The sequence below is a fragment of the Lissotriton helveticus genome, chromosome 8 (assembly GCF_964261635.1).
Source record: "Lissotriton helveticus chromosome 8, aLisHel1.1, whole genome shotgun sequence".
In the NCBI taxonomy this organism is placed as follows: Eukaryota; Metazoa; Chordata; class Amphibia; order Caudata; family Salamandridae; genus Lissotriton; species Lissotriton helveticus.
Window position 1 is genome coordinate 40,954,801 of NC_136069.1, and position 21,668 is coordinate 40,976,468.

Consider the following 21,668-nt stretch of genomic DNA (forward strand, 5'->3'; position numbering starts at 1 on the left):
TGATAAGAAAATAATTATCGTTTTTGTTTAAAAAATTCTGTATTACTTTTGCATTATACTGTAATAAAATTGACCTATATGGTATTCTACCGAGACCTTTTTCCAGTTTTATGAATTAATTTCATAATCTGCAATACTTCCCTCAGGACCTCGTTGAGGCCACCAAAAACCATTGTAATCCTTACAAGTTGCATCACAAGGTGTCACCTTCTAAGCTGCAATATTGTTGTCAAGAAGTAACCTACTTAGGTCACTTATTGTCAAAAGAAGGGAGAAGGTTGACCCCAGAGAGAATTGCAGCGATTACCCGAATGACTGTGCCAAAAACTCAGAGAGATGTACGTGCCTTTTTAGGTATTACATCATACTGCAGGCAATGGATTCCGAATTTTTCATTATTGGCAAAACCATTGTTAGCTCTCACGTGCAAGGATGTTCCGACTCCTTTGCCATGGACTGAAGAGTGTCAGAAAAGTTTCTCTGAATTACGTGATGCGTTGTGTTCGGCTCCTGTGTTAGGTACTCCTGATTACAGTAAGCCATTTACACTGTACGTTCACGAGAGGGATGGTTGTGCGTTGAGTGTCCTGACGCAACACTTTGGCGACAAACAGCGTCCATGTGCATATTTTTCTTCGACCTTAGACCCAGTAGCTAGAGCCTTGCCGAGTTGTTTAAGGGCAACAGCGGCAGCTGCGGCGTCCATTCGACAGTCCGCAGGTTTGGTCATGGATAATATGCTCACGGTGATGGTTCCGCATGCAGTCGACACTCTCTTGAACCGAACGAAAACTCAACATTTGACGAGTTCAAGGTTGTCTGGGTATGAGCTGACGTTACTGGCTAGTCACATACGGATAAAACGGTGTAATGTGTTGAATCCAGCAACATTATTGCCGATCAACACGGAGTCAAGTGATGTAGCACCACATGACTGTTATCTAAAAACTGAAGAAGAAACGAAGGGTCGTATTGACCTAAAAGATACTCCATTGGTAGATCCCGATGGTACTTTGTATGTTGATGGTTCCTGTTTTAAGCTACCAAATGGAGATGTGACGACTGCGTATGCTGTAGTAACGTTGAGAACGGTTGTGGAATCTACGAGATTGAGTCAGAACTCGGCCCAAGCAGCTGAGTTGATCGCCTTGACGAGAGCGTGTGTGTTGTCCAGAGGAAAGCGAGTGAATGTGTTTACCGATAGTCAGTATGCGTTTGGTGTGGCACATAGTTTTGGGCGATTGTGGAAAGAAAGAGGATTCTTAACGTCGCATGGCACGAAGATTCAGCATGGACAGCTTGTGAATGACCTTTTGGATGCACTTACGTTGCCTAAGCAGGTGGCAATAATCAAATGCAGTGCGCATCGGAAAGTGACGGATGATGTTGGTCGTGGAAATGCGTTTGCAGATGAGACTGCTAAAGAGACAGCCAGAGATCTGACAAACCGAATGTATGTTACGAGTTCAGTGAGATGGCCTGCGGAGACTAGTATGTGTGAGGACACCGTGGAGAGTGTGAAGGAAATACAGAATGAGGCCACTGAGATGGAGAAGACTAAGTGGAAAGAAAACACGGGAAAATTAGACGAGGATGGATGTTGGGTTGATCTGTCAGAGAAACAGAGATGGATGTTACCGGATGCGTATGTGCTTGCTGTTGTTACAATGGCCCATGGCACAGCACATATTAGCTCGAAGGGCATATGCAAGTTGTTGTCTCCTGTATGGAAGAATGATGGGATTACTAAATGTGCAGAGAGAGTGGTTAAGAATTGCATGGTATGTTTGATGCATAATCCCGGTAAGGGCACCCCCACTCCACCTGATCATTTTGCCCCTCCTACATGTCCTTTCGAAGTCATCCAATTGGACTTCATCCACATGGAGAGATGCAATAATTTAAAGTATGTTCTGGTTGTGGTTTGTGCGTTCTCCAGATGGATTGAGGCTTACCCTCTCAAGGATAATACTGCCCTATCCACAGCTAAAATTCTGCTCAAAGAGTATTTCCCCAGGTACGGCATGCCTCGGATTGTATGGTTGGACAACGGAAGTGAGTTTGTGGGAAGTGTGATGAAGAGTGTGTGTCGTGGTTTAGGAATATCCCAGAAATTTCATAGTGCTAATCATCCTCAGTGAGCGGGTTTGGTGGAAGGATACAATGGCACCCTGAAACTAAAACTCGCTAAAATTCAGGCAACAACTGGTTTATCATGGCCTGACGCTTTGCCTCTAGCTCTCTTATCGACCAGGGCAACTGTACACTCTCGAGTAGGGTTTAGCCCATATGAAATTGTGTTCAGCCGTCCTGCGAACATTTGGGGAGTTCCAAGGCCTAAAGAATTTGACAGAATTGAATATCCAATGTTGATTGATTATCTTCATGATCTGACTGCTAAATTGAGTTTGATTCATCAACAGGTCTTTGAGGCTCTGCCGTCACAAACAGAGGGTCCTGGTCATCGGCTCCAACCAGGGGACTGGGTCCTCACCAGAAATTTCGGACGAAAACGAAACCTCGAGCCGAGGTTTGTGGGACCCTTCCAGGTGCTACTGGCAACGAGGACGGCGGTTCGGCTGGAGGGACGGAAGCACTGGGTGCATGCCACCCACACCAAAAAGGTTCCGCTTCCTTTGCCAGCGGATACTTGGATAAGAAGAGGTTTTTCCTCGTCTGAAACCGACGCTCCACAACGTTTTGTCCCATTCAGCGAAGCTCAGCCCATAAGGAACCCTTTGGTTTTATCTGACACCCCTGTTGATTCCCCTCAAACAATTTCCTTTCCATCAACCTTGGAGAATTCAAGTGCTGAACAATTGCCTGAACAATCGAACACTGTTTCGCCATCCAATCCACTGTTTGAAGATCAGACTCGACCCGGAAGAAACCGATACTTTCTTCGTACACACAATAAGGATGAATACATTTTTATTATTTTGATTTCAAAATACCCCCTCACATTTTGCCTTGACCATTGTGGACATTTTATTATGTATATATTTCTTTTCCATAACAGCTAGGAGACGTATATGAAATTGATTATTTAACTGATTAAAACCTATCATCTGGGTTGGCCGTAGGGCCGCGCGGGTACTTCTTTCTGTTTAGCAGGTTTCTGACACTAGGTCGATTCTTTTGTCGATTTCTGGGAACTCCTGGGAATTGATAATCGCTACTCAGAACGAAGTGCGTCAAGAACGTTGCGGACGGTTGTTAGAGGATGGAGTTCTCCAAGCTGTCGAAGCTAGAGGAAAAGACGGCGCAAAGATCTAAATTGTACAGCACATTTCGAACAAAATGTTTTTTTATTACAGGTTTTCATGTTGTTCCTAACTGTTCTATGCTGCTGGTGGGTGGAGTATATTTTGGTTTTCAATCATTACTGCCTTCTGCCTTACCTACCTACCTCTCCTTCTCATGATCTAAATTTTGTCTCTACTGTTTCTCCACATTCTTTTCACCTACTGCCCCAACATGAACAAGTCAGACGTGCGGAGTTTAGAAACAATTCCTTTGTGCAACTTTTGCATCAGCATCAGTTGGTGGTAAATACTACAAATTGTTGGGTGTGTGGGCTAATGCCACATACCATGGACAGGGGTATCCCATATTTGGTTCTTCCGTACAGCCCCCAGGGGTCAGCTCGGGCATTCCAAACCATGTTCCGTAGTGCACTAGATTCCTACCCCCATCGAGAGCCACGCTCAGCAAACCTTGGTCCTGGCCCGTACCACAAGTCTCTGGTGATAGCTATTGCCGATTTAGATAGAGATATATTTGATCCATCACTTATCCCAGAGGAGGAGGTACAAGCCTATAAGTACCTTAGTGAGGCTGAGTATAGTATATCAGTGGGTGATAGGCAGCTTAAAAGCTCATCGCCAATTTGGATCGTACCTCACCTAGGCCACTTTTGCCTGCAAGGTCGTGGCCGAAATCCGAGAGCCCAGCTCGGGAGGAGTGCTTGTGTGGATACTTACGTTCTACCGATGCTCTCTTCCCCTGTCTTTCTGACTGCCAAGGGTACCTATTTTGTATGTTATGACCGAGCATATACGTGGTTACCTCATGACTTCTCAGGTACCTGCTATATTGCAAATCCCTTACCCCCGACTTTCACTGTTGCTGCCGACTATCACAAAACCAGAGTTGTGAGAGGTGTCATTAGTAAAGAGGATACTTCCGGCCAAGAAGCAGGAGACTTCTTCAAGGGTTTTCTACCGTTTTGGGGCCCTATGGTCAATAGCAGAAATCTGAGACAGTTAACTCGTGTAGTAGAGTCAACTGCTAACATAACTGCAAGCGCCCTTGGTAATCTGACAGCAGAGCTTCAAGCGGCTAGGCTTATGACGTTACAGAACCGTATGGTTCTAGACATTGTACTAGCAGATAGAGGTGGTGTGTGTAAGGTCATCCATTCGAGCTGCTGCATTTTCATACCTGATAACGCACCAACGGTTTATCAAGCCATCTCCAAGTTGCATAAAATCTCAGAGTCCATACACGTGGACGAGGGAGATTGGACGCTTCTAGGATGGTTTTGGGGTCTGATATCGACTTGGGGTTGGAAGATTCTGATGATTGTAGGGGTTGTTGTGACGTTTCTATTCACATGTTGTCTTTGTGTGCAGTGTGGTCCTGCCTTATGTGGCCTATGTGCTACAACGTGTATAAGAAGGCCATCTGTTACCAAAGAGGCATTAATGGATAGAATAATGTTCCAGCAACATCTGAATGATCTGATGAATATCGAGATTGACTCTGACTTCGACTAGTTCTTGCCTACATGAGGGCAAAAGGAGCGTCTGAGGTTCCGTGAGAATCGTTACGGTGTTCCGGGCATGAACGAATATGGGCAAGTAAGGTATCTATGAACCGTAAATGACGAGTTCAGTAAGTGTACGCGTTTTCGCTACACTACCTGGCATGCTTCGCCTTATTTACGTGTTTCTACATCTGAACCCTTGGGTTCCATTTTAGAGACCGCATCCATTTTGTTTCTTGCCCTCACGTAGTCAGCGAACAGGCAACTGTCCGCATCGTGACCCTTTAGTTCCCAAGCTTTACGGAAGAAGCATATTCCTTTCATGCGTCTTTTATGACTAGGGGAAGGACACTGCTAAGGCAATTGCCTCCGCTCGAAGGTGATTCTGCCGTGCCGGTCTATTGTTTCAGCCTCGCACATGCTGGGATCAAGCCCTTTTAAGCTACGATTACGCATCCAATATTATCCTCGCACTATCTCTTCCCTGCTGTCTGACTTCCTTGCAGCTGGTCTTGTCTCTTTCTCTTGCTTATTTACAACTCAAGTGGAATGTGCCTAATGGTGGGAAGATGTGCTTTTACAGTTGGGAACCGGCAATGTTACTGTGATTATGTTCCGGGGTTCTGTAAACATAAAAGCAACCCTTTTGAAGTTTTTTTGTGGGAACTGGGTTGTAACCTTTTGTTCACATGTTGTGCAATGGTAAAATCTTGTATAAAAGAGAGCGACTCACATATGCAATTTGAAGCAGACTCTCAGAACCTACACGCTGTTGTACTTCTCGTGACTTTTTCCTCCCTGCAGTAATAAACGCTGATCTTTGACGCCGAAGGAAGTCTCCCGTGTCTCTGTCTTTAGTGCGCCAGAACAGGTATCCCACGAAGGTTTTAGGTGTTGTTCCCTGGCACCGCTGGGCCTTAAATAGTCCAGTCCTTCAGTCCATGTGCATATTTTTCGTCAACTTTGGATCCGGTAGCTAAAGCATTGCCGAGTTGTTTAAGAGCAACAGCGGCAGCAGCTGTTTCTATTCGACAGTCTGCTGGTTTAGTGATGAATAATACATTGATTGTGATGGTTCCACATGCAGTGGACACTTTGTTAAACAGAACCAAGACACAGCACTTACCTAGTGCTCGGTTGTCTGGTTACGAGTTGACATTGTTAGCGAGTCATGTGCACATAAAAAGATGTAACACGCTAAATCCAGCTACGTTGTTGCAGATTGTAGAAGAGTTAGATGCTTCTGAACAGCATGATTGTTTTCTCAGAACAGAAGAAGAAACGAAAGGGAGAATAGACCTCCAAGATACTCCTCTTGTAAAGTGTGATGGTACATTATGGTTGGATGGTTCATGCTTCAAGCTTCCGAATGGTGATACGACTGCAGCATATGCTGTCACGACTTAGCATACGATTGTTGAAACTGCACGTATTCCACATAATTCAGCTCAAGCAGCAGAGTTGATTGCACTTACGAGAGCATGTGTGTTGTCGAAAGGAATGAAAGTGACCATCTACACCGACAGAGAGTATGCATTTGGTGTGGCTTACAGTTTTGGACGATTGTGGAAAGAACGTGGATTTCTGACCTCGCATGGAGCTAAGATTCAGCAGGGTCAGTTGGTGAATGAGCTCCTTGAGTCACTGACCTTGCCGCTACAAGCTGCGATTGTGAAATGTAGTGCTCACAAGAAAGTGACTGATGATGTTGGTCGTGGTAATGCATTTGCTGACGAAGTCGCAAAAGACACAGCAAGGAATGTGATGAGTCGAATGTATGTTGCGGGCCCTGCAAGATGGGTTGGTGACGTTGGAATGTGTGAAGACACGATAGAGAGTGTGAAATCAATTCAAGCTGAAGCTACAGACAAAGAGTTGAGTGTGTGGAGAAAAAATACGGGTAGAATGGATGCAAATGGTTGTTGGATTGAATTGTCAGAGCATTAGAGATGGTTTTTGCCCGATGCGTACGTGCTTGCAGTAGTTACAATGGCACATGGAATGGCTAATATCAGTGTGAAAGGGATTTGTAAGTTGTTGGTTCCGGTATGGCAAAATGCTGGAATTCCTAAATGTGCAGAGAATGTGGTCAAGAATTGCATGGTGTGTCTGAAGTACAATCCTGGTAGGGGAACCCCAACACCAGCTGGTCATTTTGCGCCTTCTACGTATCCGTTCGAGGTCTTGCAGCTAGATTTTATCCACATGGAGAGGTGCAACAATTTAAAATACGTACTCGTTGTTGTTTGTGCCTTTTCAAGATGGGTGGAAGCATATCCCCTAAAGGACAATACTGCCTTGTCCACAGCTAAAGCCCTTATGAAAGAGTTCTTCCCTAGATTTGGAATGCCGAGAATGGTCTGGAGCGACAATGGGAGTGAATTTGTGGGTCAAGTGATGAAGAAAGTATGTGAAGGGCTAGGCATCCAACAGAAGTTCCACGCTGCAAAACACCCCCAATCAGCTGGACTAGTAGAATGCTACAATGGCACGTTAAAACTTAAACTGGCCAAAATTCAAGCAAGCTCTGGTCTTAAATGGCCTGACGCTCTGCCTTTAGCACTCCTATCCACCAGAATGACTGTGCATTCGCGAGTGGGACTTAGTCCCTATGAGATCGTGTTTGGCCGCCCAGCCAACATATGGGGAGTGCCAAGGCCGACAAAATTCAGTGAAATCGAACACCCTGTTTTGCTTGACTATTTGTACGAATTGACGGCTAAATTGCCTGTTTTACACCAACAGGTTCACGATACTCTGCCTCAGGCCTCTGAAGCTCCAGGTCATCACATTGATCCTGGATCCTGGGTGCTGGTGAAGAATTTTCAGCGAACAAAGAACGACCAGCCCCGGTGGACCGGCCCACACCTCGTCCTTCTTTCAACAAGATCAGCTGTTCGAGTGGAAGGAAAGAAGCACTGGATCCACGGCGTACACTGCAAGAGGGTACCTTTGCCTCTGCCGTACGACCAGTGGGTCCAGGAGGTTGTCGCGGACTCAGAGACTGAAACTGTGCCTCGTTTTCTGCCTTTCAGCGATGCACGTATAAAAGGAACACTTACTGAAAAAGAGAGTGACAATATTTTGCAACAAACTGTACCACCATCAATTCGATTGGACACGACAGAACCTGAACTCCTTTTCCGAGATCAGACAGTACCGGGAAAACAACGATATAATCTGAGGCCGAGAATTATGAACTATTAAAATTGTCTTTTCTATTTCTATTTTTGAAAGTGCAGCTCTCTCATCTGAGAAACTTTTTTATTTTTGTTTTTCGAACCACCATCCGGGTTCCGCTGTAGGGTCGCGGTTGCCCAAAGTCTTTGGGGCGCAGCTGAAGACGTTAGGTTGACAGTTCCGGTTGGTCTAAGGGAGTTGCCCTGGACTGACAGAAGCATTCCTTAGCATAGAACACCCAACCATCGCGAGCAACATTGCATAGACGATGGAGTTTTTCGAGATGGAGAGACCTGCCAAAACAATGACTTTTAAAGCCAGAATATGTAAATTGAGGACTAAGAAACGTTTTTTATTATTATGCATTGTCATGTTATTCAGTGCAATGATGTTTTTAACAGGATATGTCTTATTTTCTTTACAAGTGACATTTGCACCCACTACATCGCCCGTACCTCCTCCTACTGTTTCCTCGCATTCTTTCCACCCTTTTCATGAACATGAATCCGCTAGGAGATTAGAGTTCATTAATAACTCCTTCGTTCAGCTTTTGCACCAACACCAACTAGTAATGAACACGACTAACTGTTGGGTGTGTGGTCTTATGCCTCACACAACGGATAAAGGTATTCCCTATCTGGTCCTGCCATTCAGCCACAATGGTTCTGTGTGGGCATACAGAACAATGTTCATCTACGCACATGAAGTCTACCCCCTACGTTTTGTAACAGACAATCCTAAGAATTGCGCTCTAGTTAAGGGTATAGTAGACATGATTAAGGAAGATATTTCCTACGAGACTATCCCGAGAGATGAGACGCTAGTATATATAGGATGGAACGTAACCGGATATGGAACTACTCTGAGTGAGAAACAGCAAGCTAAGAGATCTTCCCCGATTTGGATTGTACCCCATCAGGGTCACTTATACCTGCAAGGTACTGGCAAGAATCCCAGAGCTCAGATAGGGAAGAGTATCTGTACTGAAACGTACGTTTTTGCGTCTCAGACTTCCCCTTCGTTCCTAGCAGCTAAGGGTACCTATTTCATCTGCCATGATAGAGCCTATACATGTTTGCCCCCTGACTTTTCGGGCACATGTTTTGTTTCGTTCCTGTTGCCTCCCACCTACACAGCTGCGGCAGATTACCATAAGACAAGGATAGTTAGCGGTGTCTTGAGTAAAGAAGACACTGCAGGACAAGAATTTGGGGATTTGGTAAAGGGTTTTCTGCCGTTCTGGGGACCAATGGTTAACAGCAGAAACATAAGGCAATTGACAAGGGTGGTTGAGTCCACCGTAGTTGAAACTGCCGTTTCCCTTAGTAACTTGACTGCTGAGCTCCAGTCGGACCGTCTTATGACCCTTCAGAACAGGGTCGCGTTAGACGTCATCCTTGCAGACCGAGGTGGGGTATGTAAATTGATCCAATCGAGTTGCTGTGTTTTCATTCCAGATAACGCTCCAACAGTGTACCAGGCCATCTCCAAACTGCATAAGATTTCCGAATCTATTCATGTAGATAAAGGAGATTGGTCATTGATGGGATGGTTCTGGGAACTGATATCCGCCTGGGGATGGAAAATTCTGATGGTCGTTGGGGTGATCTTAGCTATCCTTTTCCTGTTTTGTCTGTGCGTACAGTGTGCTCCTGCAATATGTGGCCTATGTGCTACATCGTGTGTAAGGAAACCTGTATCAAGAGACGAGCTAAGTAATAGGATGATGCTACAGCAACATCTCAATGCCTTTAGGAATATAGACCTGGACTCAGATTAGCATGAGGATAGGTTAAATTGCCTATGTAAGGGCACAAGGAGTGTCTGTAGTACTTAAAATTCTGGACTCGTGTAATAAACTTCATCGTAACATGACGATTTTGGTATCAAAAGACCGAGAATGACAAGTACACTATGTACGAGCATTTTCGGGTGACGAATTTACCTCGAAATCATCATTATCGTCCTGAACCCTTGGCTTCCATTTTGTGTATGGCAGCCATTTTGTGAGTTGCCCTCACATAGGCCAATAACCACAGCCAAATTCGATTGCAAAGGACACGTACACCTTAGCTGACTTCTCCGCAACCTGGGCAAGCTGGAACCATTGCCCCAGGCCGAACCTGCTCGGCCACTTCCTTTCCCAGTGGCCGAGCGGGATAGCATCAAGGCACAGCCCACCATAAACCCTTTTCATCAAACACACACCCTGCCTAATCTTGCTCACACCTGTCCCTGTTCTTTCTCTACGACTTACTTTACAAGGAGGAGGTGCCCGTTTTTATTGGGGGTCCGTCGATATCTGATGAAAATACTGGGCCTTGCCGGATAATTTATTGTGGGCTGAACAAACTAAAATATGGGCTTGTCATCATGACTCTGCTTTTCCTTTGTAGTGAAAACATGTGAATGGTCTACCAAAATGTGAAGAATGTTTGCCTTAAGCGTAATATTTTGTATAAAAAGAGAAGCCTGGCTTTGTAAGATTGAGCAGTCTCCTGAGAATATACACCGTGTTGTACTTCTAGGACGCCTGTTACTTGGTTGCAGCCAATAAATTCGATCTTTGACTTCACCTAGAAGACTCTGAGTTTCTGTGTCTGAATCAGGAAGTACCCGAAGTCTTAGGGTGTACCCTGACACCGCTGGGTTCCGAAAAACCCAGTACTTCACTGGTTCGATGCCAAGCTGACCTTTGATAGTCAGATAAAAAGCCCTTGCAGGCAGGGGCTTCATGATTTTAAATTCCATTAGCAAGATTTTTGAACTCCTCCCTGAGGCTGCCAGAAAGTGGGGCACTTGGTATGCCCCCCATACCAAGTATGGGGGGCATACTTGGTAATATGCCCCCCAGTGACTAGTGAGCGTGGTGTGACAGTGGTAAAAATGACTTTAGAAGGATGGAGTTAGAAGGCGATGGAAGAAGGAAAAAAGGGGTGTAAAGGGAAGGAGAGTAGATGGACTACGAGATTGGAGAGTATGTAGCAAAGTAGAGAGAGGAATAAGAGAATGAGGGTGAAAGTGAGAGTGGAGCACCACTGATGGTGTAGAATTTAAGACAGGGAAATGGAAGAAAGGGCACAGGTGGGAAGTAAGGACAGAGAACACATGACTATGAGGACACATTTAATGGACTGAAGATGAGGATCAGGAGGGGGCAGAGAAAAAAGAGTGAAAGTAAATATATATTTATATATAAGACCTACTGCCAGTCGCTAGTAGGTAGTTGTAGTTAGGACCTGGTTTCTATTGGAAAAGTGTTTATTTGGTTTCCTTATAACTTTGGCGTTGTTTGGTGAATCTTCACAAAATTTGGCAAAAAAGTGGGTAACAGAAGCGGAGATGGTTCTCCAGCAGGGGAAGATCCTCCATCGGTCCATACGTCTGGAGATATTTCAGAAAATGTAGCATCTCCAGCGTGGGCCAACCTTCAGCTGCCAGCTGCAGGGATCGCGACAGCAAGTCCTTGTCTTCTGGAGTCGGCTGGGCCCGGACCTTGTGCACCAACCTGGCCTTCCTCTTCTTCAAGCGTCGGAGGATCAGCTTTGATGCCAGTGTGTGCAGGAGCGGCTCCAGCCGGGACCACCATCCTGGTCCTACCTGGGAAGGCTGCACCCCGCAAGCTATAAGCCCTTCGGCTATGTCCTTCCAAAAGCGTCCGAACGACTCTTCCAGCAAGGAGCCAAGAAAGCCCCCCATCGCTTCTAGACACTCTTCACTGATTTTTCCATGGGTCACCTCAACTTCTAGCTGTTTGGTGAGTGTTTTTGGAACTGGGTTCAGGGGCCAAACCCTTTGGGCACAATCCATTCCCAGGAATTTCCTCACAAGCCTAAGACGTCTCTTCCCAGCTTTGGCGGCTCGGCATTTGTTCAGTTGGTGAAGCATCTCCAACACCTCCTGCGGTTCCGCACCCTCGGTGTCATGGACTACCTTCTGGTAGACGTTGAACACCGTCGTGCTCTGCAGCACCTCTAAGGGTGGACCTCTTGGGGTCTCAGAGTCCAGGTGCACCTGAGGACACTGGATGGGAGAGGTGGTTCTTCTCTGTTTCTTCTTTTTGTGGAGGGTCCTGCCCCCTTCGATGTTGAATCGGACAGTCCCTCTTCTCTTTCCAGTTCTGCAACGGAGAAAAGAAGGTTAGAAACATGTTCACCTAAGACCCGAAACCCCAAGTGTATTCCAGCACTTATGGAGTCCCTTGTAGACCAATCCACCATCCAGTAGATGCACAAGTTAAAGGGTTAACTGGCCATTTGATTAGATGCATACTCTCCAGCAGGATGACGTTATAACGCATACTTTTACAACGCATACCTTTACAACACATTTTTTACAATGCAACATCCATTACAACACATGCCATTACAACAAATTTTTGAAAAACTACCTTTACAACGCATTCCATTACAACGCATACTACCTTTACAACGCATACCATTACAACACATACCATTACATTGCATGCATGGTAAGTATTGGATAGTGTAGGGGTAAAAATTACTATTTTAACTCCAGGGGGGTGCAACAGTAGGGTAAGTGTTGGATAGTGCAGGGGTAAAAATTACTATTCTAACTCCAGGGGGTGCAACAGTAGGGTAAGTGTTGGATAGTGTAAGGGTACTATGCGTTGTAATGGTATGCGTTGTAATGACATGAGTTGTAATTGTATGCGTTGTAGTGTCATGCGTGGTAATGGTTGCGTTGTAATGGCATGCGTTGTAAGGGATATTGCGTTTTAATGAATGCGTTGTAATGGTAGTGCGTTGTAAAAGTTGCATTGTAAAGGTTGTTTCCCCACCAGCAACGCCGGGACACTCTGTGGAGTAGCTGTGCGCTTTTAAGTACCTATTTTCATTTCATGAAGTAGTTACCATGTCCTCACCCCATAACTTCCCTGCTGTCACACCAACAATACCATTACTACAGTTGCCATGACTGAGACACGCCATCACTTCAGCCACGGCTTTATTGTAGAGATTGGGCTGGTCTTTGCCACTAACTCTTGATACTTTTTTAAGATCACATTAATTCAGCTTTCAATCTTGCATGAAAAAATAATAGTGTGCAAAATGTTGGTGATAGTCTCTTCCCACTTTCTGAAGAGTTGAGGCACTTTGTCACTTTGCAGAGTCAGTGGACTCAATGGTGGTAGTAAGAAGGTGTGCACCAATCAGCAAGCACTATAGGCATCTACCCCGACATCCTAAACAAAAACATCACTTGATCTCAAGATACATGTTCTTAGCAATAGTTACTAACAAACAGTACTTTATCAAACCGCCTGCCACACAACACCCTTCATTGTGGTTTTACCAACTCTCTGGCACAGACATTCACTGTTTATAATTTACGCACCACCTTCAAATTACTATAACTCGCAAACCTCTGTGCACATTTGTCAGCTCACTCGCCACCCTACAATAACAATAACTCACCACTCTACCATGCACTATGTTCTCACAAGTCAGTTTAGTGCCATAAGTGTTGTTATGAATGCTATTTCACATACTATATGTAAATGTAAATGTTTTTGTACTTGTATAGCGCACAGCTACCCGCAGTGGGTTTCCCGGCGCTTGTACGAATACCGCAAGGGAACCCTTCCTGGCTTTCCCTGTGAAGTGTCCACTCCTGGGCACCCCCATGGTGCAGACCAGGCATCCCTCGTGTTGTGGGGGCCGTTGTGGAGACTAAGCAAGCTATTGCCCAGAGTTGCAGCGTGGGATCCATGATCAGAACAGGCACTGAGGCGAGAATATCCGGTCAGGAGAATTAATGAGCCCGAGACCTGGCGAGGCGGGAATCGAGCCCTGGTCCCTGGCCAGAGCTCTGCATCGAGGTCTGCCTGCTCTAACCATTGAGCCACACTTCTCCACTATACGTTATGTAATATGCAATGGTATAACTAGTGCATGGAGAAGGGGCGAGTGAATGAATGAATGAATGAACTCCCAGAGTTATAGTTAATGTAGTGTAGCGGGTGAGGTGAGGTGACCAGACTGTGTACCGAAATGTGAGACTTATAGTAATTTGGGGGTTGTGCATAAATTATAAATGTAAATTGTAACTATAACTTTAATATTTGTGTAGTTGTTATGTTTGCATAGAAAGGAGAAATTGTTTTCCTGAATGTAATGGTTTTTTTTTATTTTTAGTTAAAAAATATTCCAAATCATGCAGTTTACTGTCGTTGAGTAGAGTGTGGTACAGTAGAGTAGAGGTGAGTGTTGTAAAGGTTACTGTTATACAATAAAGTGTCCTTGAGTGGCTTAAAGTGGAATGTGGTACGGTGGAGTGGTGTACAATGGAATAGCGTGGAGTGGTGTATAATGGAATAGCGTGGAGTGGAGTGGCATACAGTGGAATAGCATAGAGTGGAGTGGCCTACAGTGGAATAGCATAGAGTGGATTGGCGTACAGTGGAATAGCATAGCGTGGAGTGGCGTACAGTGGAATAGCGTAGAGTGGAGTGGCGTACAGTGGAAAAGCATAGAGTAGATTGGTGTACAGTGGAATAGCGTAGAGTGGAGTGGCGTACAGTGGAAAAGCATAGAGTGGATTGGTGTACAGTGGAATAGCGTAGAGTGGAGTGGCGTACAGTGGAATAGCGTAGAGTGGAGTGGCGTACAGTGGAATAGCGTGGAGTGGTGTATAATGGAATAGCGTGGAGTGGAGTGGCATACAGTGGAATAGCATAGAGTGGAGTGGCTTACATTGGAATAGCGTAGAGTGGAGTGGCGTACAGTGGAATAGCGTAGAGTGGAGTGGCGTACTGTGGAAAAGCATAGAGTGGATTGGTGTACAGTGGAATAGCGTAGAGTGGAGTGGCGTACAGTGGAATAGCATAGAGTGGATTGGCGTACAGTGGAATAGCATAGAGTGGAGTGGCGTACAGTGGAATAGCATAGAGTGGAGTGGCGTACAGTGGAATAGCGTAGAGTGGAGTGGCGTACAGTGGAATAGCATAGAGTGGAGTGGCGTACAGTGGAAAAGCATAGAGTGGATTGGTGTACAGTGGAATAGCGTAGAGTGGAGTGGCCTACAGTTGAATAGCGTAGAGTGGAGTGGCGTACAGTGGAATAGCGTGGAGTGGTGTATAATGGAATAGCGTGGAGTGGAGTGGCATACAGTGGAATAGCATAGAGTGGAGTGGCTTACATTGGAATAGCATAGAGTGGAGTGGCGTACAGTGGAATAGCGTAGAGTGGAGTGGCGTACAGTGGAAAAGCATAGAGTGGATTGGTGTACAGTGGAATAGCGTAGAGTGGAGTGGCGTACAGTGGAATAGCATAGAGTGGATTGGCGTACAGTGGAATAGCATAGAGTGGAGTGGCGTACAGTGGAATAGCATAGAGTGGAGTGGCGTACAGTGGAATAGCGTAGAGTGGAGTGGCGTACAGTGGAATAGCGTAGAGTGGAGTGGCGTAAAGTGGAATAGCGTAGAGTGGAGTGGTGTACAATGGAATAGCATAGAGTGGAGTGGCGTACAGTGGAACAGCATAGAGTGGAGTAGCGTACAGTGGAATAGCATAGAGTGGAGTAGCGTACAGTGGAATAGCGTAGAGTGTAGCTATGTAGGGAGGAATGGCGTAGAGTGAAGAGGCATATAGTGGAGTAATGTACACTGGAGTGGCATAGAGTCAAATAACGTTGAGTTTAGTGGTGTACAGTCCAGTGAAGTAGAGTGGCATGCAGTGGCATAGCGTAGAGTAGAGTGGCATAAAGTGCATTGTTGTACAGTGAAATAGAGCAGAGAGTAGTGATGAAGAGTGAGTGGCGTATAGTGAAGTGGTGTAGAATGTAGTGCTGTACTGTGTAATAGCGGACGCTGCATTTTTGTAGAGTGGGGTATAGCCCAGTGGCGTACAGTGAAATAGGGTCGAGTGCAGTGGTGTACACTGAAGTGGTGCACAGTGGAGAGGCATAGAGTAGAATAGTGTACAGTGTAGTGTAGCGTGGAGTTGTGTACAGTGGGGCAGCATACAGTGGAGGAGCATACAGTGCAGTGGTGTAGACGAGTGTCATAGAATCGAGTGGCGTTTAGTATAATAGCATAGAGTACAGTGGTGTGCAGTGGCTACAGTCGATTAAGGTAGAGTGGAGTGATGTAGAGTGAAGTGGCACAGAGTGGAGTCGCATGGAGTGGCGTGTAATAATTTAAACTGATGTAGCCTGAAAGTGTGGGAACAGATGTAGAAGTAATGTGGCAGGAACATACATTATGAGGTGTAAATGGCCATTTTTGGTAGTACCACTAATACACCCTTTACACAGAGGCACTTACATACTAGTGTGAAATGTTGCTGGTCACTGATTTCTATCACAAATTATTTTTCTTTTTGCAAAATGTTGTATTTAATGTGCACAATACTGCTGGCAACTGACATTCACATCTTAGTTATTAAACACCACAGACAGGCTTCGTGTCTCTGACCCTACATTTCCTATATGTATAAGAACTCTTCTTTCTAGAAGAGTTAGCTCTGACTGGACATTAAGTTTCTGTTTGATTACTGGAGGAAGCTGGCGTCTTTAAGGATGAAGCAGTTTACCAGTCCATGCCACTGTGAAAGGTTACTTTACTTTCCAGGGTTGCTCAAGTTATCTCGCTGTGTTCAACACATCAGAAATGCACGTTTTAAAATTATTTAGGCCCAGTGGATTTTGTTAACATAAGGCGGTGGCCTTTGGCCTTTGACTTGGGCCTACAAACCCGGGATTCAGGGGATCCGTGGGATTTCATTTGCTGATTGTATATGGTGAAAATGGGCCATTTTAGCATATTTTCAGATTTTGTCAAGTAGGGCCCACATCAGACCTTCATCCTACCAAGGTCGATAAAAATGCCCTTTCGGGTGATTAAATGGTAGAATGTGACCCTCTATCAATGGCGCCAGAATCCATGATTTCTATTTCCACAGACTAGGTTTATTATAATACTTACAAAAACGTGCTCGTTGCATCTACAAAAACAGAGCTATGTTCATTATAATACTTAGAAACAGGTGCTTGTTGCATCTGCAAAAATGGAAGAAGCGTTAAGAGAAGCCCGCATTAAGGGGCATATTTACGAGCCCCTATCACTACAGAAACCTCACTTTTTGACGTTCCTGTGCCAATACGAGCTTCACCTTATTTACAAGGCAGTGTTAAGCTACCTAATGTGTCTTAACGCTGCCTTGTAAATAAGGCCCCCTTTCACGCTATACTGAAAGGGGTGGGCAATGGGTGTTGCGGTGAGCGTTCCTCCGAAACACCCATTGATTTTGACGCTGCTCCATAGTTAAAAGTTTGGCGTGAATATGGGGCAGTGCCAACATTAAGACCCAAAAACCTGGTCTTAATATGGCGCAACGAGGAGAAATGCTTTATTTCTCCTCGTTTTTGCTGTTTCTGCATTGTGCAACACTCATTAAAAAAAGTAAAACGCCATGCATGATTGTTTATGTGCTGGAAGGTGTCCCTTCCTGCACATAAACAGTCTTAAATGGCGATTTGTAAATTCTACGTGTGTTGCTCCGGGCAGCACTCATAGAAGTTGCAACTCGTCATTTTTAAAATGATTGTGCAGAAAGGGACACCTTCCTGACATAAACAATCATTCCCACATTGCCTTTCCATCCAAGCATCTATACATTCATCTTTTCATCCTTCCAGCCACACGCTGACAATCACTATTTCACCTTTACATTCGGTCATCCATTTAGTCTTTCATACAACATTCAGTCTGTCACTATTCCGTCCGCCGATCCATAGCCAAACCTATTCATCGAGCTTCAAATCTGTCCATTGAATATATCTATTCTTTCGCTTATCCATCCACCTTTATCCAATCATCCATGCATCCTTTCACTCATCCATCCATCCTTTCACTCATCCATCCATCCATTTACCCATTCACTCATCCATCCAGTCTTTCACTCACTCATCCATCCATCCTTTCACTCAGCCATCCATCCTTTCACTCATCCATCCATCCATTTACCCATTCACTCATCCATCCAGTCTTTCACTCACTCATCCATCCATCCTTTCACTCATTTGTCCATCTGTTCACCCTTTCACTCATTCATCTTTCATGCAGTATCCATGTACCCTCCCTTTCACTCATCCATAATACATGCACTCATCCGCCCTTTCACTCAGTTCATCCATCCATCTATCCATCCATCCACTATTTCACTCATCCGTCCATTCACTCACCCTTTCACCCATACATCCATCCTTCTTCCCTGTCACTCATCCATCCTTACATCCATCCTTTCACTCATTCATCCATTCATCTATCCCTCCACCTTTTCACTCCCGTCCCTCCATCCTTCCATTTTCCCTTTCACTCATCCACCCTCCTTTCACTCATTTATCCATCCATTCACCATTTCCCTCATTCATCTGCCCACTCTTTCATCCAGCCATACATCTGTCCTCCCTTTCACTCATTCATCCATTCTTTCATTCATCCGGCCATCCATCCATTTACCCTTTTACTCATCAATCCATCCCTTCACCATCCATCCTTTCACAGATCCTTCCACTTTTTCAATCCAGACAAGTATCAATCCATTCACTCCATCCCCCACCCACCCTTTCACTCATCATCCATTCTTTCACTCACTCCTCCATCTATCCTTTCTCTCATCATTCATCCCCCCTTTTACACATCCGTCTATTAATTCTTTCTCCCTTTCACTCATCTAACCCTTACACACATTCGTCCATCCATCTATCCATCTATGCATCCATCTTCTCTCTCACCCACCTTCTCACCCTTTCACGTTAATTATGAGCATTTGTCTGCTGAGTTGTAGACAGAGGAGGCCCCCCGAAGCCCCAACCCAGCTGTCTCTGCTAAAGCAGGTGGTTAACAACACCCAGCCAATTCATTTTACATTCTGTCATCCATTCAGTCACTCATCCAACATTCAGTCTGTCATTATTCCATCCATCTGTCCGCCCATCCATATCCAAACCTATCCAATCATCTTCAAACCTATCCATCAAACATATCCATCCTTTTACTCAGTCATCCCTCCTTTCACTTATCCGTTCCCATTATCCATTCATCCAGCCTTTCAGTCATCATACACCCTTCCACGTATCCATCCATCCTTTCACTCCATACATCTATCCTTTCACTCATACATCTATTCTTCCGCCCTTTCATTCTTCCATCAATCCTCCTTTTCACTCCGCCATCTATACTTTCACTCACTCATTCATCCCTTCACCTTTCACTCATTAATCCATCCATTCACCCTCTTACTCAACTATGCATCCACCCTTTCATCCAGTCATCCATCTAAACTCAAATTCACTCATTCATGCATTCTTTTACTAAGCCATCATTACATTTATCCATTCACTCGTCCATCCACCCATCCATAAATCCACCCTTTCACTCATCCATCCATCCAACCTTTCACTCGTCCATCCTTCCTCCCTTTCACTCATCCATCCTTACACTCATTCATCCATGCATCCACTTTCTCACTCACTCACCCATCCATCCATCAAATCACTCATCCATCCATTCACCCTTTTTTGCTCATCTGTCCATCAGCCCTTTCACCATGCAATCTATCCACCATTTCAGTCATTCATGCATTCTTTCACCCATCCGTCCATTCAGCCATCCGTCCATCTAACCTTTCACTTATCGGCCATCCTTTCACTCACACATTCGTCCATCCATTCATAAATTCTTCCTCACTTTTACTCATCCATCCTTTCACTCATTCATCCATGCACCCCTTCACTCACCAACCCATCTACCATTTCACTTACACATCCATCCGTCCGTCAGTCCATCCATCCATCCATCCATCCATCAATCCATCTATTTATCCATCCATTCATCCTTCAACTCACTTACCTTCCCACGGTTTGACGTTAAATATGAGTATCAGTCTGTTGAGTAGCAGACAGATGAGGCCCATCAAAAACTGCTCCCTCCTGCAGCTGCTAATGGGGGGGGGGTTAATGACGCCCCTGGTTTGATGCCTTTAGTAACACTAATGCAGCTTTTTTTATTAGGAGAACAGAACCTTCCATTCTGTGTCCCCCTCATTCTTTCAGGCCTTTTTAGGCTTCATTTATAGTTTTTACCTGTCTATTGTCAAAGGTGTAGTGTCTCTATTACATTCTACTGCCATTCTACTCTTGTAACAGAGCCCGGGTGTCTCCTGAACACAGTCTAGTCTTGCAAGTAAGCAGAGGTGTCTCCTGAACACAGCCTAGTCTTGAAAGAAAGAGGTGTCCCTTGGACACATTCTAGGCTTGCAAGAGGGCAGAGGTATCTCCTCAACACAGCCTAGTCTTGCAAAAAAGCAGGGGTGACCCTCGAACACAGTCTAGCCTTGTCAGAGAGCACAGGTGTCTTCTGAACACAGTCTCCCCTTGCAAGAGAGCATGGGTGTCCCCCAAACACTGACTTGTCGTGTAAGGAAGCAGGGGTGTTCATCGGACAGAGACTAGTCTTACAAGAGAGCAGGGGTGTCCTGTAGGAAGTGGGTTTCTGTTGCAGTAACCCCCCACACACACTTTTGCCAGATTTCTGAGGCACTTTGACTTGATGTGCCCTGTGTCCCTGCCAATCAAGGTCCCAGGGCTTGTGTTCTTTCCCAAAATTGTTCCTTTGTACCCCCCCAATTGGCACCTCTCTTGCCACCTGTAAGTCCCTTGTAAAAGGTACCATGAATACCCAGGGCACTGTGACCCTGGAAGGCCTCTAAGGGCTGCAGCACCTATTGTGCCACCCTTAGAAGCCCTGTACCTTAACACACACACAGGGCCTTTGCAGGCTGAGTGTTTTGGTGCTGAAGTGAAGAGTCGACATGGCACATATACCTGTGTGCCACGCCTGCAGCACACTGCCTATGGTGTAGGTAAGACACCCCTCTAGCTGGGTGCACTATACAACTGGTAAGGGTACAGTTGAATGAGCACTGTACCCCTATAGTGTCTAAGTCCATTCTTAGATGTTGTAAGTGCAGTAAAGCCAAAAAGAGTATATGGTCAGGGAAATTGTTATTACGAACTCCACAGCTCCATGATGGCTTTACTGAATTCTGGGAAGTTTGGTAACAAACTTCTCAGCATAATAAACTAATAAACTCACACTGATGCCAGTGTTGGATTTACTATACCATGCACTCAGTGGGCAATTTACGACCAGCCTCTGGTGGGTTCCCAGACTGGTAAACACCAGCCTGCCACCACGAGACATGTTTCGGAACCGCTGGGGTGGGAGCCTTTGCTCCCTGAGCCTAGAAACAAAGCGTTTCCTGGGCGGAGGTGTTCACACCTCCCCCAGGCCAGGAAGAGCCATCTGTGGCAGGGGAGCTTCAAAGGCATTGCCACCTTTGTAACGTGGCCCCCCGCCTCTCCTGCTATCAGGAGCAGGCCCCCTTCCTGTCTCACCTACTGTTTGGCGGGAAGACAGGCGTTAAAATTAGAACAGCCCAGAAGGTGTGCCCACCTCTGCCAACCCCACCCCTCAGGTGGGGGTGGCGAGGTGAAGCCCACTACTCAGTGCATGCCAACTTGCAGATGGCAAGCACTCTCCAATCAGTGTTAAGAGTAGTGGGTCGTAGCCCCGGCATTGTTTTAATTGTTTATCAAAAGAGTTATCGAGTATTTTACGAACCACCCTACAGATGCACCCAAATTAAATGGAACATCAATCCCCCTGCTAATGTTTGCAGACGATACTCTGTTA

General features: G+C 45.4%; 1 protein-coding gene across 1 annotated transcript in view; it reads right to left on the reverse strand.

Moving 5' to 3' along the window:
• Positions 1-21,668, reverse strand: part of LOC144773698 (uncharacterized) — a 142,647-nt gene that overhangs the window by 69,255 nt on the left and 51,724 nt on the right. Inside the window, exons 2-3 of the mRNA XM_078658844.1 lie at positions 16,896-16,969; positions 11,256-12,068 (exon numbers count right to left, since the gene is read on the reverse strand). Coding sequence (XP_078514970.1) covers positions 11,256-12,068; positions 16,896-16,969 — 887 coding nt within the window. The remainder of the gene's footprint in view (positions 1-11,255; positions 12,069-16,895; positions 16,970-21,668) is intronic.